This window comes from Bicyclus anynana, chromosome 11 (genome assembly GCF_947172395.1).
Source record: "Bicyclus anynana chromosome 11, ilBicAnyn1.1, whole genome shotgun sequence".
In the NCBI taxonomy this organism is placed as follows: Eukaryota; Metazoa; Arthropoda; class Insecta; order Lepidoptera; family Nymphalidae; genus Bicyclus; species Bicyclus anynana.
This window is the reverse complement of record NC_069093.1, coordinates 9135112-9150053: the sequence shown is the minus strand read 5'-3', so window position 1 is coordinate 9150053 and position 14942 is coordinate 9135112. Positions and strand designations below refer to the sequence as shown.

General features: G+C 38.1%; 1 protein-coding gene across 1 annotated transcript; it reads right to left on the bottom strand.

The window, feature by feature from the left end:
* On the bottom strand, positions 1-14185 carry LOC112053931 (uncharacterized). The gene is made up of 12 exons (XM_024093550.2): positions 14118-14185; positions 12156-12225; positions 11114-11207; positions 10324-10478; positions 9302-9448; positions 7720-7926; positions 6667-6969; positions 6058-6194; positions 4448-4593; positions 3442-3608; positions 1234-1385; positions 1-151 (listed from the first exon to the last, which is right to left on the bottom strand). Exons 1-12 carry the CDS (start codon positions 14183-14185, stop codon positions 1-3), a joined length of 1797 nt encoding a protein of 598 aa, XP_023949318.2.
* Between the last annotated feature and the right edge of the window lie 757 nt (positions 14186-14942).

Here is a 14942-nt window from a genome sequence, read left to right as displayed (position 1 = left end):
TTAAATGTCGAAATCTTGGAATCCAAGTGGATGGTGTTTCTTGTGAGCAACTTTGACTGGTGTTTGGACCCGTGGCATGATGGAAGCTCGGCGATTAGATGGAACTTCTGCACTATCCTCAGTCCGTGCTCCAGGCATGACGGAGAAACGTCTGAAAATTCCCTTTTAATATTAACTACTACCGAGGTCTACTTTTTAGGTTTTATTAAACGTAAGCTAATAAAAAAAACACATGTAAAAGATAATAAAGAATCTATTTAGATTTGTAAATGATTATAAATTATAAATAGTCTCCGGGAAGGTTTTGAGGACCGAATAAATCAATTTTATTTATTTCTACTCTAAATATCACGTGTCTCAAACGGTGAAGGAAAACATCGTGAGGAAATCTGCATACCAGAGAATTTTCTTAATTCTCTGCCTGTGTGAAGTCCGCCAATCCGCATTGGGCCAGCGTGGTGGACTATTGGTCTAACCCCTCTCATTCTGAGAGGAGACTCGAGCTCAGCAGTGAGCCGAATATGGGTTGATAACGACGACTAAAACGGTAAATGTACGGCAAATGACAGTTAAATGAAGCTGTATTGACTGTTTAAATTTTAAACGATAGCATGATAACTCTATATTAGGCCAATTATGATGAATGAGGAGTCGATCGATTCATCTTTATTATAGTACCCAGTCGTGCAAACATACTACGAGCCTGCATATTGCATTAAAAGTTTATATTGAATTATTAGTTGTTGATGGGAGTTTCATGACATAAATACTCGTACATTTATTTCTATACTATTATAAAAAGGAAAGATTTGTTTGTTTGTTTGCATTGAATAGGCTAAACTACTTACCGATATGAAAAAAATGGTTATCTGTAAAGTCGGTTTACTGACGATAGTTGAACGTGATAACGTCATAAGAAAATACTGATGGAATGGTTGCATTTTTCAAAAAAATGTTCGTTTTTCTAAAATACTGTTTAATAATCTTCATAGACCAGAATATACTCTACTTCTTGTAAAAAAAGTTGGCAACCCTAGAGCGAGGGAACGACGCATGACATCATCTTTTTTCGAGTTTGCATCTGACTTCATCGAATTATAAGACGTTGTCACGTCAAAATTTTTTCAATGCTGGAAAGCTGCACTATCCTTGAGTGTTATAGGCTATATTTTAACCCCGTAATGTTATGGGAACGGTAACTACTATTTCAGTACAAAATAATGTTATTTTTACCTCGAAGGGGGTAAAACAGACATCCTTCGGAACAAATGCTCAGCCGCTTGGCGAAGATCGTCGTCTTGCATAAGACTGACCATCGCCCTCTCACGTTTCATCAGTATCGAGTCATGCGTCTCCACCTCACCCTCCAGTGATATATCTACGCACTGAAAAACAACATTGTGATGACGATGATGGATGCTGATGATGATGATATTGGTGACGGTGATGGAGATGGTAATGGTGATGGTGATGGTGATGGTGATGATGATGATAAATAAATAGAAGTGACTTTTGGATTGATTGTCTATATATATCTAATCTTTGGAACGGCTGGACCGATTTATGGGGGACTTAATGGTATAGAAGGTCGATTGAGCAACACATATGATACTTATTTTATCCCGGGAAAATCCATTGTTCCCGTCGGATTAATAAAAAACTGAATTACCCGCAAACGAAGTTGTGGACGTAAGCTAGGACCATATAATTATAATAGTAGTGTTTACCAGATAGTGGTTTGGTGGAATTTTTCAAAATAAATAAATGAGGAACGAATAACGAATTGAGAAATGGTTTAAGCGTTTATGAAGTTGTGAAGCTAATATGCGCATTATAACGAATATTTCAATATGAAAATCTAAATGTATTGTATATAGTTACTAAGAAAATATTTGAATAAATTAATATGTTAAATATTTTCTTTTTTGTAAAAAGAGATTATCGTCTTTATTTTCATGATAAGATTAAATTTGATAGAAAATCACCAAACTCTCAGGATACGATGTTAGTATTTTTTGCTAAGCTTTAGTTTTTATGGTATCATAAATTAGTATCTATACTAATATTATAAAGAGGAAAACTTTGTTTGTATGTTTGTTTGTTTGTTTAATTGTAATGAATAGGCTCAAAAACTACTGGACTGATTTTAAAATTCTTTCACAATTTGAAAGCTACATTATGCACAAGTAACATAGGCAAAATTTTATTTTGGAAAAAAATAGGGTTCCGTAAGATATTTGGGTTTTTCGGACACAAAGTGTAAAAAATCAACCAGAAAAGTAGGGTAGGGATTGGTAGGAGTAGGGTAGGGGTAGGGGTAAGCTAGGGGTTGGCTAGGGGTAGGGTAGGGGTAGGATAGGGGTAGTTGAAAGTTTACATCGAGTTTCATGCGGACGAAGTCGCGGGCGTCAGCTAGTAATAAATATAATGACGGTATATATTATAACAAAAATGTTCCTCTACGTCCATTTGGACGCGGGCGAAATTGCGCTTTTATTGCTTCCGGTTGTTCTTACTGGTAGTTGTACCGAATATTGTAATAATGCGATTCGCTTCCTTCTGCAGCGATTTAAGTTGTATAATATGTATTTATGCATATTATGCTTACTAGTAGATGTATGTGACTACACCCGTGTGGAAATCTCCGACCCATCTAACTCTGAAGAACAGAATCAGCTATCCAATTTTGATGGTCTAAGTTTCCTCATAAAAAGAGTGATCTCTGACTCCACAGTGGATCATTAATGTTAATGATGACTAAAAAATTTATTTTATCAGAAATATAGTAGCGTTCTAGCACCTTGGAACCCCAACGTTCATCGTCTCTTCGAACTGTGTACTGACTTAGCTATGTCGGTGACTTTGGTTCTTCTGCAGATCTCCTTATTTCTGATTCGGGCACTAGAAAGCGCAATGTTGGACCGCCCACAAGGTGGACTGACGACATCAAGTGAGTCGCAGGGATTCGCTGGATGCAGGCGGCTCAGGATCGTGATGTTTGGAAGTCCTTACAAAAGGCTTATGTCCTACTGGTGACAATATTATGATGATGTTGATGAAAGTACCGTTGCAAACAGTGTCAGCTGAGTTTGTATTTAGCTTACCGAAACAGGTTTGAAGTAGTAGCTTTAGTTTTGATTATCAAATCAAATATGTCATTTATACCTTGCTTAAGCGTTTTATCTTCTGTGTTAATACCTATACGACTACCCGATTGGACGTTGAACTCCCAAGACTTTCAGAACTCCCCGATCCCACAACAAAAGCATTGGTCGACCACCAAGTAGGTAGACCGATGACATCAAGATTCAAGCGGGTAACAGGGAGCCGCCGGATGAGGGCTCAAAACCATATTGTTTGGCTTTAATAGGCCTTTGTTCATCAGATGATTATGGTTATGATGATGATGATGATGTTTTTTGAATTATTGATTATATGTACCGTGTCAAAAAACGCAGCTACATCCGGGTACTTGAACGAGCGAGCTAGTGCGGCTCCTTCGATCAGTTGGGCGCGGGCTTCAGGACGGTTATTCTGTATAACATGACATCGTGCCAGGAGGAACGATGCGTTGAGCAACCAAGCGTGCTGGCTTGAAGACTTCGCCTCTGTAATGATTTGCAGAATGTAGAACCAAAGTCCTTGTGATATAAAGCACGTAGACAGTAGACTACTTACTTGATCGTTAAGTAATGATATTAAAAAAGAAAAACTATACAACTTAATACAATATGTAATCTGGATACTCTAACCATAAGATTTGTCACTTTCCTAATTTATGTTAAGATGACAAAGAGAAAACTTGTGCATCACCTTTCTGACCTTGGATTTATTAAAGGCGTTAGATTTAGCGTTTACTATGTTCTAAATATCAAACTTATTAGAAGATGGTGAAAAAAAGGAAACAACTTACGCATGGTCTGTGTAAAGAAACGAGACAAGGCGATTCGATATTTGACACACTGATGCGTGGCCGTTTTTGCTGATCTAATAGGTCTACTGACAAGTTGTCAAATGGTTCAGGGTATATGGTGTTGTGATGTAAAAATCCTCCGACCAATTACCTTGGGACTTGTATCGTACTCAAATTCATCAACAAAATTGTCTGTCCTTGAGAGGGACGAGGTAAACTCACACATCGACAATATTTAACACCAATAAAATATATATCCTGTGTTCTTACACTATATATAACTATAAATTTAACGTGTAATTTTAACACAATAAAACATCGATTCTATAGACGCAACTTATATAAATTCGTTAGATCGTGATCATATACTTTTGACAGAGGGGTAACGCCTAGCGAGGTAGGTCCTTTGGTAATTAGTCTGAGGTGGAAATCAATGTCAAATGCGAATACCTATTAACTAAAACGGCACGCTAGTCAGTGGTCCATTTTATGGTTCGTAAACGGTGTTGAAACTAAAACTTTTAAAGGATTTACCGGCTTGGCATTTCGCAGCGTAAAACCTTGCTCTGTGTGCTTGTCTAGTGTCGGCATGCAAGCGTGCCAGCTCGTGTAGAATGTAGCAACGTTCCGTGGCACGTCCGCTAAGAGTTAGGCTGCGTTCCAATGTACGTAGACGTCGTCTAAAATGATAAGTGGCCGATTGTGAGATTTTCAAATACGTACGAGTAATAATTTAAAACTGTAATGAAATTTTCTTTTGTGGGTCAACAGTTGTTGATCATATATATTCGTCGTATCGTCGTCATCAACCCATATTCGGCTCACTGCTGAGCTCGAGTCTCCTCTCAGAATGAGAGGGGTAAGGCCAATAGCCCACCACGCTGGCCCAATGCGGTTTGGCAGACTTCACACACGCAGAGAATTAAGATAATTCTCTGGTATGCAGGTTTCCTCACGATGTTTTCCTTCACCGATTGAGAAACGTGATATTTAATTTCTTAAAATGCACACAACTGAAAAGTTGGAGGTGCATGCCCCGGACTGGATTCGAACCCACACCCTCCGGAATCAGAGGCAGAGGTCATATCCACTGGGCTATCACGGCTCCATATATATTATGTAAGATGAATTGCATAAATTTATTGTTAATACCAAATCTACACTAAAAGAGGACCTAAACTACTAGACCGATTTAAAAAATTCTTTTACCAGTAGAAAGCTACATAATCAGGGAGTAACATAGGCAATATTTTATTTCCGTATTCCCACGAAAATGGTAACTACGCGAGTGAACCCGCGAGGCTGTACTAGTCACATGTAATAACTCACTAGATTTAAAAGAAGTTTTTGCTAATATCACTGTAGTACCAGCGCTTTACATTGAGAGAGATTGTTTGCATTCCTGTATTTTTTGCCTGTTATCCGTTCTGCTCAGGATAACCGGGTTCCGTATAGTATTTTGCCTATTTTTATCCGACGATAGCCAAGCCAAAAGGTAGTTGTGTTTTTAGCATACTTATTTTATATTCTTACTTACGTATGTTTCTCTGTAGCGCTTATACTCATTCATCATCATCATTATCAGCCGATGGACGCCTACTGCTGGACATAGGCCTCTTGCATTGACTTCCATACAAAACGGTCTCGAGCCGCCAGCATCCAGCGGCTCCCTGCAACCCGCTTAATGTCTTCGTTCCACTTAGTGGGGGGTCGACCAACACTGCGCTTTCCGGTGCGGGGTCGCCATTCCAGCACCTTGGGACCCCAACGCCCATCGGCTCTTCGAACTATGTGCCACTTCAGCTTCGTGACTCGCTGAGCTATATCAGTCGTGACTTTAGTTCGTCTGCAGATCTCCTCATTTCTGATTCGATCACGCAGAGAAACCCCAAGCATAGCTCGCTCCATCGTCCGCTGAGTGACTTTGAGCCTTCTAATAAGGCCCGTAGTTAGCGCTTATACTATTCATCCATATTTAATGAATGAAGAATCGAATTGCTTTCTTACCCTTCAGTGTTTCTGTAGTCGTCACGTTAGAGTTATTTAAAACATAGTAACGGATGTTATTCCTTCAATTTAAGATAATATTGAATGAATATCTCTGTTATAATAATAGAAATATCGTTCGTCTGTAAGTGACTCACTTGGCGTCGCGCGGGGGCGCAAGCGGCCGCGTACGTAAAATTGAATCATGGCTGGGTTCACGCGATATTGGTATTCCCAGCAGAATAAACGCTCTTTTCTCACGATCTGCCTCGCTCATTTCTTCTCGAACACGTTTCTGTGAATAAAATTCAGTTACAAAAACGACTGAACCGCGGTTAGTTTGCGTCAGCGATATTGAACTGAAATTGAATTTCGTTTTGGTAAATATAAGTTAGGAGATCTCCTAATTACTAGTTTGTATTGAGTGTTACGTCTGTGCCAGTAGGGTGGTAACTAACTATCCGATTTGACAAATATTCTTTAGGAAATATACTAATATTATTTACTAATAATATACTAGCGGACACCGCGCGGTTTTATCCGCGTGGTTACCGTTCCTGTGTTAATATGGGGATATTAATTAACCTATAGCCTTCATCGATAAATGGGCTATAACACTGAAATAATTTTTCAAATCGGACCAGTAGTTCCTGATATTAACGCATTCAAACAAACAAACTCTTCAGTTTTATAATATTAGTATATATTTGAAAAGTTAAAATTAAAATGAATCTATGCAAAATACCTAAATAAGTGAAACGACTCACCTGATCTAAAAACGCTTGAGCCACAATTTCGTACAACTCCTGCAAAAACTTATCCTTTCCTGGAAGCATGTTGGATTGCAACCTCGAAATCTGCTCCATAGCAAACTCTGCTGCTTCTAAACACTTCAAAGTGTCGTGTTTTTCATACATTTCTTGTGCAGAATGAACCAAACGGCGCGCATCAGTGATGTGTTGACGTTGAGCATGACCCACTCTTTGCTTATGAGCTTTTGATAGTCTCGCTCTTGCCGCTGCTTCTGCTGCTTGAGCGGCGTAGAGCGGTCGACGTTCTCGGAGGACTGTCTGGTGTAATAGTGCATGATGATATACATTATGATATGATATATTATAAGTGCGGTAAGCTGAGTTAAAGCGATATTGCTAGCACGAGCCGTAGGCAAGAGCTGTAGTAAGCAGAGGCGATTGTTATTATCAAAGCGCACGTTTGTTATACGTCGTTTGGTATTAAATTTTTAATGGTTTTGATTAAAATATCCAATAATGCGCATTTAATACAGACCCTCAATATTATATTTAATAATAATTATAGATATTATTTACAAATAAACTTGGTTTTCTTAGACTACTAAATTTAGTATCTATTACTAATCCCAGTGGTATCACAAACAAAAATTTGTATCAAAACTTAAAAGCGCTTTATCGGAATTTTAACTTATAACATCAAAATTTTGCGTAGGTAGACAAAACTTATTAGTATCTTACTTATTTTAATTAAAGTTGTAGACCTTCCATGTTCTAAATTACAAAGTTTTGGAACACATTTTATAAACATAATCTTACTTGAAAGAAACCGTACTAGACCAGTGGATATGATCTCTGCTATGATACCGGAGGGCGTAGGTTCGAATCCGGTCCAGGACATGCACCTCCAACTCGAACTCTTCAGATAGGTGCATTTTAAGAAACTAAATATCACGGTGAAGGAAAAACATAATGAGGAGGGCCAGCGTGGTGAACTTTTGGCGTAACCCCTCTCATTCTGAGAGAAGGCTCGTACTCAGTAGTCGGTCGATTAATGATGATGAAACTTACTTGTCTATTCTCGATATCAGCCAGTGCTTTATGAGCTAACTCTTGTAATTCCTGAGAACCCTGTTTGTTGGCGGAGCAAAGTCTTTCGTCCTTACATAATGCGTTGAGAAAATATTTGTCATGGGCCATTTGCTCCAAATACTTCGAAGCCATTAGACGGGATGTATGTTCGGCCTTTTGCCTTTCCACGCGGGATATTTCTTGAATCTGAAATAGTTTATACTAATAGAAAATGGTTTATACTAATAGAAAAATGTTTACGTAAAATTCTTTACGCTTACGTGAAATTGTTTTTTGAGTGGTGATGAATAAGCGAGACTGTCTATTGAAATGTAAACTGGTAAATGCTGAGCGAAAATATATCGAACTATTCATTTTGAAATCCAGTTACGTGAATAATTAATTTATCTATTTTGACAATAGAACGAGAGTTTGTAATTGCCATATCTTTTTAATTTATATCTATATTAATATTATAAAGCTGATGAGTTTGTTTGTTTGATTGAACCCGCTAATCTCAGGAACTACTGGTCCGATTTGGAAAATTCTTTCTGTGTTAGATAGCCCATTTATCGAGGAAGGCTCTATATTATCCCTCTATTGCTACGGGAACGAAAACCAGGCGGGTAAAACCCCGCGTCGTCAGCTAGTTATTTTATAAAAGCATATAGTTTGTCAGATTATTATCTTGTCCGTTTCCAAGATTAATCTTGGAAAGTAAGATATGACGACATTAAAGAGTGGAGCAACCTTGATTCTAGACACAACTGAATCGCTTTTTGGAAAACAGGAAAGCTGACCGTCAAACTCCGTTATAGGGATGCTACCACGTGATGATGATGATGAACGCGTGATGATATCTTAGTACCTAATACCTATAGTAAAAAGTTATGGAGTTTGGACTGTGTTGACATTGGTCACGGTTGCAGGCAGACCCACAACCATCCAAATATAAAACGTATTTTTTTTTATATTTGGCTAATCCTATTAATATGTTAGGATGATTGTATGGATGTTTGTTTAGATGTTTGTTACTTTTAAGTAATATGAGAAATGATACTCCCAGTCGCAAGCCCTTCGCAACCTTCGAAAAAAATACTAAGTAAACGAGATTAAACTTCAGGCCCTATCTAGCGAAAGACTGGCATGAATCTGGCGTGAAGGTTGGCGTTTTATAATTGAACAATCGAGTTTGGGCACATTAGAAATAGGTTTTTTTTCTGGTACTGGAATCCTAGAGCTCTATTAGCTATTAGCGTTATTAGTATATATGTTACGCTCAAAGATCGAAAATCGCTCAGTGATCTCACATGGCATTTCTTCATTGCCTTAATGCGTTAACCGCGAATAGCATGTCAGCCACGGCACGAATTTCGCTATTTAGTCTATCTGTGATTGTCACAACGTCGTGTGCGTTTTCATTAGAGCCATAACACTAATTTCGCCATGTGGATGTTTTATTGTGATCACAACGTTGTGAACTATTCACGCTCACTGAGCGTTTTCGATTTTTGAGCATAACATTTATATAAAAGCTTGTTTTTCTAATATATGTATTTTTAATTATTGATATCTTATTTACTTGGTGTGTTGAAGGAGATTTCATGCGACTTTTACGTTCAGGAACTGTTAAGACCTCCTCCGAATCAGCTCGTATTCCAATCATTGGATATGACTTGATTATGGAAGACAATACTTTCGCCGCACTTTTTCCAGCGCATTCTCGGATCTATATAAATTGATACAGACCTTGTTCTTTATTCACCTTTAAACCAGTTTGTCATGTTGCTAAGGGGTGGTTCATTAATCATTATGTGTTTTTAGCAAAATTTCACCGCCTCTTCTCTACTACTATTTTTGGTACAATGCGGTTAGGTCGGTTTTAGACTGGTGATATTTTTTAGAGACCACAATCAGATATTAATGATTTTAACCAATACTGACGGCTTTAGTTATTCTCAGAAGCACAAGGTTATACTACTAACTACTCCACTGTGCAGGATTGCAATTTTTACTGAGAATTTCTTGTAAGGAGATTAAATTCTCAATATTTCAAAACCCAACCCAGGAATTGAACCTAAGTCCAACGAGGCAGTTACTCCTGTTTATCATTGTAGCATGATATAAATGAATGAGGAAATCCGTAAGAGAACAAAATTAGTCGACGTAGCCCAAAGGATTAGCAAACTGAATTGGCAGTGGGCGAGCCATATCTGTCGCAGAAGAGATGGCTGTTAGGGCAGACGTGTTCTGGAGTGGAGACCATGTATTAGCAAGCGCAGTATAGGACGCCCTCCAGCCAGATGATCCGACGACATCAAGAAGTGGCTCGATGAGAAAGGCAGAGAATCGTGTGTGGTGGCACGCTCTGGGAAAGGCTTATGTCCAGCAGTGGACGGATTCAGGCTGATGATGATGATGATGATGATCATTTTACTTAAATAGAAAACTATCGATATTGTTCTTATTAGCGGATGGAAAACTTTAAACACAAAGATGTGATCAGGATCACTATCCCCTTATCTTATATCTAATCCGGAGAAGCCTTAAGCAATGTGGGTGGTAATTACGTTAAGTATGGAACAGTTAAATCAAAACTTATACGGTTTGTTCGGCACATCTGGCACAGTCTGCGAAGTTCGGCAAGCCTCGCTCGCGCTGGCCTCGATACGCCAACACTAGGGCACGTTCAAAAGAGCATTTTTCATATTCCGTTTGTGCTCTTATTTGCAGGGCCGTCAAGTTTTCTGGCTCTAATTCTGAATGGAACGCAAAGTTGTGAGTAAAGTCATTTGAACTTTCAAAGAGGTTTGCTAAGAAAAATGTTGATCCGTTCACTATGGAGCAATTAGAGTTAGACGAACAAATGCCTTTGAAATCTGTTGTACTCGCATTACAATTATAAAATCTCTACTAATATTATAAAGCTGAAGGGTTTGATTGTTCGTTTGTATGTTTGTTTACTTAACATAATCCGAATAAAAACGGTGGTTCCCATTTAAACGTAATTACGTACATGCTGAGCGAGAGTTTACATCTTACTACCTTAGAATACTTTACTTTCCAACTCGATTTTGGTGCATAAAATTGTGCAATTTTTTTACATTTCTGATATAAAACAATGAGAGCCGAGTAAAAGAACCGTGATAGCCCAGTGGATATGACCTCCCTAGCCTAGTGGCTAGGGAGGTCATATCTACGAAGAAACATTGTAAAGGAACCTGCGTTGCAGAGAATTTTCTTAATTCTCTGTGTGTGTGAAGTCTGCCAATCCGTATTGGACCAGCGTGGTGGACTATTGGCCTAACCCCTCTTCGGAGAGGAGACTCGAGCTCAACAGTAAGAAGAATATGGGTTGATAATGATGAGGAATTAAAATAATAGAATTATATACCGGCTGCTCTTGCAGCGTCAACTAATGCTTCAGTGTAGTATGTAGATTTTGCACGAGCCAAACTTCGTCCGAGCAGTGAACGGACGTCGGAATTCTGTACAAAGTTAAAAATTCTGAAACACCTTTTAAAAGGATGAATAATAAATCCTCATAGTCTAGGATGTAGGTAACATTTATACAATTGCTTTAGTATCCGTCTTGAGTTCTTTGGGTGAGACGTCGAAAATATTATTCATTGCCGTACCAATAACGAGGTCCTCAATCAAGGAAGAACATACTAAGCCTACAAACTTTAGCTTTTGTAGGTTAAGTATGTTCTCATTAATAAAAATAAAAAAGTGTGTGTCAGCTCCGACGCACGAATGGAGTTTACTCTTTCAGATCGACTGTCTAAATAGGTGTATGTTGCCCCGCAGCATACAATTTGTACGTCTCAATATCTACACCTAAAAAGTTAAAGGTGCGCAACCAAGGAGCAGCAGGGCGCACCGTGCCCGTCCGCCAACAGCGTGCACTTGCATGTGCGTGCTGTTGGTGGCAGCGCACGGTGAAAAGTCTGCAGAATAGGTTGCGCACAAAAATTCATTCACTATTTATAAGTAGTCCGAACTAGACTAATATGCCTACTTCGGACTACTTTAGTCTGTACGGCCTATGACGCGTTACGTTGCCAAGCGGTTATTCTGTATGGGTTACCCTCCCTTAAGAAGTTATCTCTTCAAAAATCATTTTAATTTACAACAATTATTGACTGTGGTAGCAGTGTTTAACTTGCAGTTTTAGATGTACAGTTATCAGTTTTGCCTTCCCACGGACGATTTAACTGTAGGTACAGTTATACTTAATACAGTTAGAACTTCAGGTCTATAGCCCGCAGAAATTTTGATGAATTTATATTGAGTCTTGGTCGTTTTGTTCCACATTTAAAACAAGATAACAAGTAATTTAATATTAGCGAGCACTACTGTTTGTTTTTTTTTAAATGACAAAATGTGAGAAACAAAACATTTTAAATTTACAACAAAGATAATGACATACATACATTCCAGCGAAGAGCTTCGTTGTAGGCTAAAATCGCTTTCTCGAATTGCTCCAAGCGCTGCAAGTAATTTCTGCGAAAATGGAAATTGTTATCTGCAATCTACTCGGCAATTCGGGCTCTTCACGATGTGTGTACTATATGATATACGATAGTACAAAACACCGGCTTTGAGGTTTAGAGAGGTAATACGATAACAACATGTTTGAACGCATTCAAATATTTTTAGTTTAAATCACTTTACAAGCTTTTATTTAACTTTCATCGTTTGTCTGGGACAAATCTCGTAACATGTTCTAGGAGTGTTTGCAAGGTATGACGTAAGAGTTTGCTTGCTCAGACTTTATTTAAATAAATTAATCCTATTTTGGTTTTTATCCTGTGAAACTTGATATGGTCCTTTTACTTTAACTTACAACTGGAGTGTAATTAAAAGCTATGAGACAAAATATCATAAAATAAAAAAAAAATTTTAAAAGCCTCAATAGCTTAACGGTAAGAGCGGTCGGACTCATCACCGAGGGGTGGTGGTTTGATCCCCGCCCCGTTGGTCTATTGTGGTACCCACTCCTAATACAGTCTTTCCCGACTAGTTGGAGGGGAATGGGAATATTGGTCATATTATAAAGAATATGGCAAATATTCTTTTTAAAAAAATAAAAAAAATGTTGAAAACGTCTCTCTAACAGCATGAACTTAAAAGTGAAATTACTTATTTTGAATTCCCAACGCAAAAAAGGGGTGTTATAAGTTTGACGTGTCTGTCTGTCTGTCTGTCTGTTTGTCAGTCTGTCTGTGACACCATAGCTCCCGGACGGATGAAGTGATTTCAATTTAGTTTTTTTTTGTATAAAAGGTGACTTACGTGTGAATTTTCATAGACATGTTTGATGAAAATCGGTTGAGCCATTTAAAAGTTCTGGGGGTTGATAGTGGGGAAGAATAACCGAATGTATGCAAATATACTCAAATGGGGTCTCAAATGAAAGCACACTAAAGGAGAATATGGATGACTTCGTTGAGATTGTAATTAATAATTTCATGTCCTACTAAATTTTGACGCTTCATAAAATATTGCAGAGGTTGTCAGAGATAGGGACCTACAGCAAAGAACATAGGGTACCTCTCATACAAAAAACACAACGTATTGATCCTGAGAGATAAATAAAAGATGAAGGATGAAGTATATATTTTATGTATCCCCCAATTGACTACCCTACAGACAAATCCGTATCAGACAATGAGAAAAACATTGAATCACGATACGCGTGTCGAAGCCGAGGGAAATCTCTTTTAAATTAAGGCTTTCCATCTCAGGCTTCATCTCAGACATTTTAATCTAAGACAAGCGACTACTTTACTAGTTCAAGAAGCTTGGTACGTATGGAAAACTATATCAATTATACTTTTTCTAAGGATTAAGGATTTAGATATTACAGGATAAAGTAATTAGTCTGTGTCTGAAAGTTGATGATATAGTTAAATATATATTTAGTAGGTAAAGTATGTGCCTTCAGTCACCTCAATACCTTTTGTTTATAAAAGCAAACATTATCGTCAATACATATGAATAAAATTTAAGTGTCTGTCTGTGATTTAAAATTGTTTTTCAAGTACTTATAGCTATTTACACGATACCATATAGTTAGTTTTTAAATTTTTGTCTGTCTGTCTTTCTGTTTGTCTGGCCTAATCACTGGAACGGTTTGACCAAATTTAATAGAACAGTCATTAGAAGATAGAGGAGATCATGGAGCAATAAATGCTACTATTTAACCTGAAAAAATGCATGATTCCTGCGGGATTTGTGAAAAATAGAATTTTCGCGTACGAAGTTGAAGTCGTAGTTGTAAATATTGTTAGTTACAAATAATCATTGCGTGCTACTTCCCCGGACAAATTCTGTCACAAACAGCTCTACAACTACTTAATTGTATTTTAGTTTGAACCAAGCAAGTGACTCACCCCCTCTCTCTATAAACTGCTACAACATTACGTATCGGTCTCTCTGGAGGTAATAATTTCTTTCGCATTTTAAAAATTTTAATACACTACGAATTGATTCAAAAATTTTAGCTATCAAAATGTAAAATGACGAAAATCATACGAAAATCTAGTTGGCTAATACTGATTTATTAATAGCTGATGGGAATACGAGCATACAGCGGTTTTAGACTAGCGTTTTATACGCGCGTATGAGCTCGTTTTTCGAAGCGCACGTAGGCACGTATAGGCGCGCTTTTTGGCACACGCTCAACTCGTACGAGCGTTAACGCGCTTGTAAGCTCGTATATGTTATGTTGATACTGACACGACACCACCGGTTCGAGCGAACACGCCGAAATATGCCCGTTTACGCGAGTACGGTCTTTTGAAGCGCGTAATGTAAGCGTGCGTGTAAGCGCGTATGCTGAAACAAACGTATACGCGCAAAAAATACGCTAGTCTGAAATCACTCTTAGTCGTTGTTTCCATTCGCTCTTCAAATAACGCTCAAAGCAAATCCACTTAGTGTAACAAGCGTCATTGTTAGACAATTGAAAACTGTTATATTACGTTCAATTCAACCAGGAACGCCACAAATCATCAGTGTAATTTTGCGTTCCAGTGCCAGCGTTGACTATTTTAACCCACATTTCAGTTTCCTTAGATAATTAAGTCTATTATCACCACCATGTTAGCCGATGGACGTCCACTGCAGGACACCTTTTGTAGGCACTTCCAAACATCCTTTCACGATCCTGAGCCGTCTGCGTACAGCGAATGCCTGCGATTCGCTTGAATGAAGGT

Bases quoted from the DNA above. Each gene is read 5' to 3' on its own strand.
- LOC112053931 (XM_024093550.2), bottom strand. From the start codon at position 14,185: ATGCGAAAGAAATTATTACCTCCAGAGAGACCGATACGTAATGTTGTA. The intron at 11,208-12,155 runs GTATGTATGTCA...AACTTTGTACAG, and splicing joins ACGAAGCTCTTCGCTGGAAT to AATTCCGACGTCCGTTCACT. The intron at 10,479-11,113 runs GTATATAATTCT...CGTTCCATTCAG, and splicing joins TGACGCTGCAAGAGCAGCCG to AATTAGAGCCAGAAAACTTG.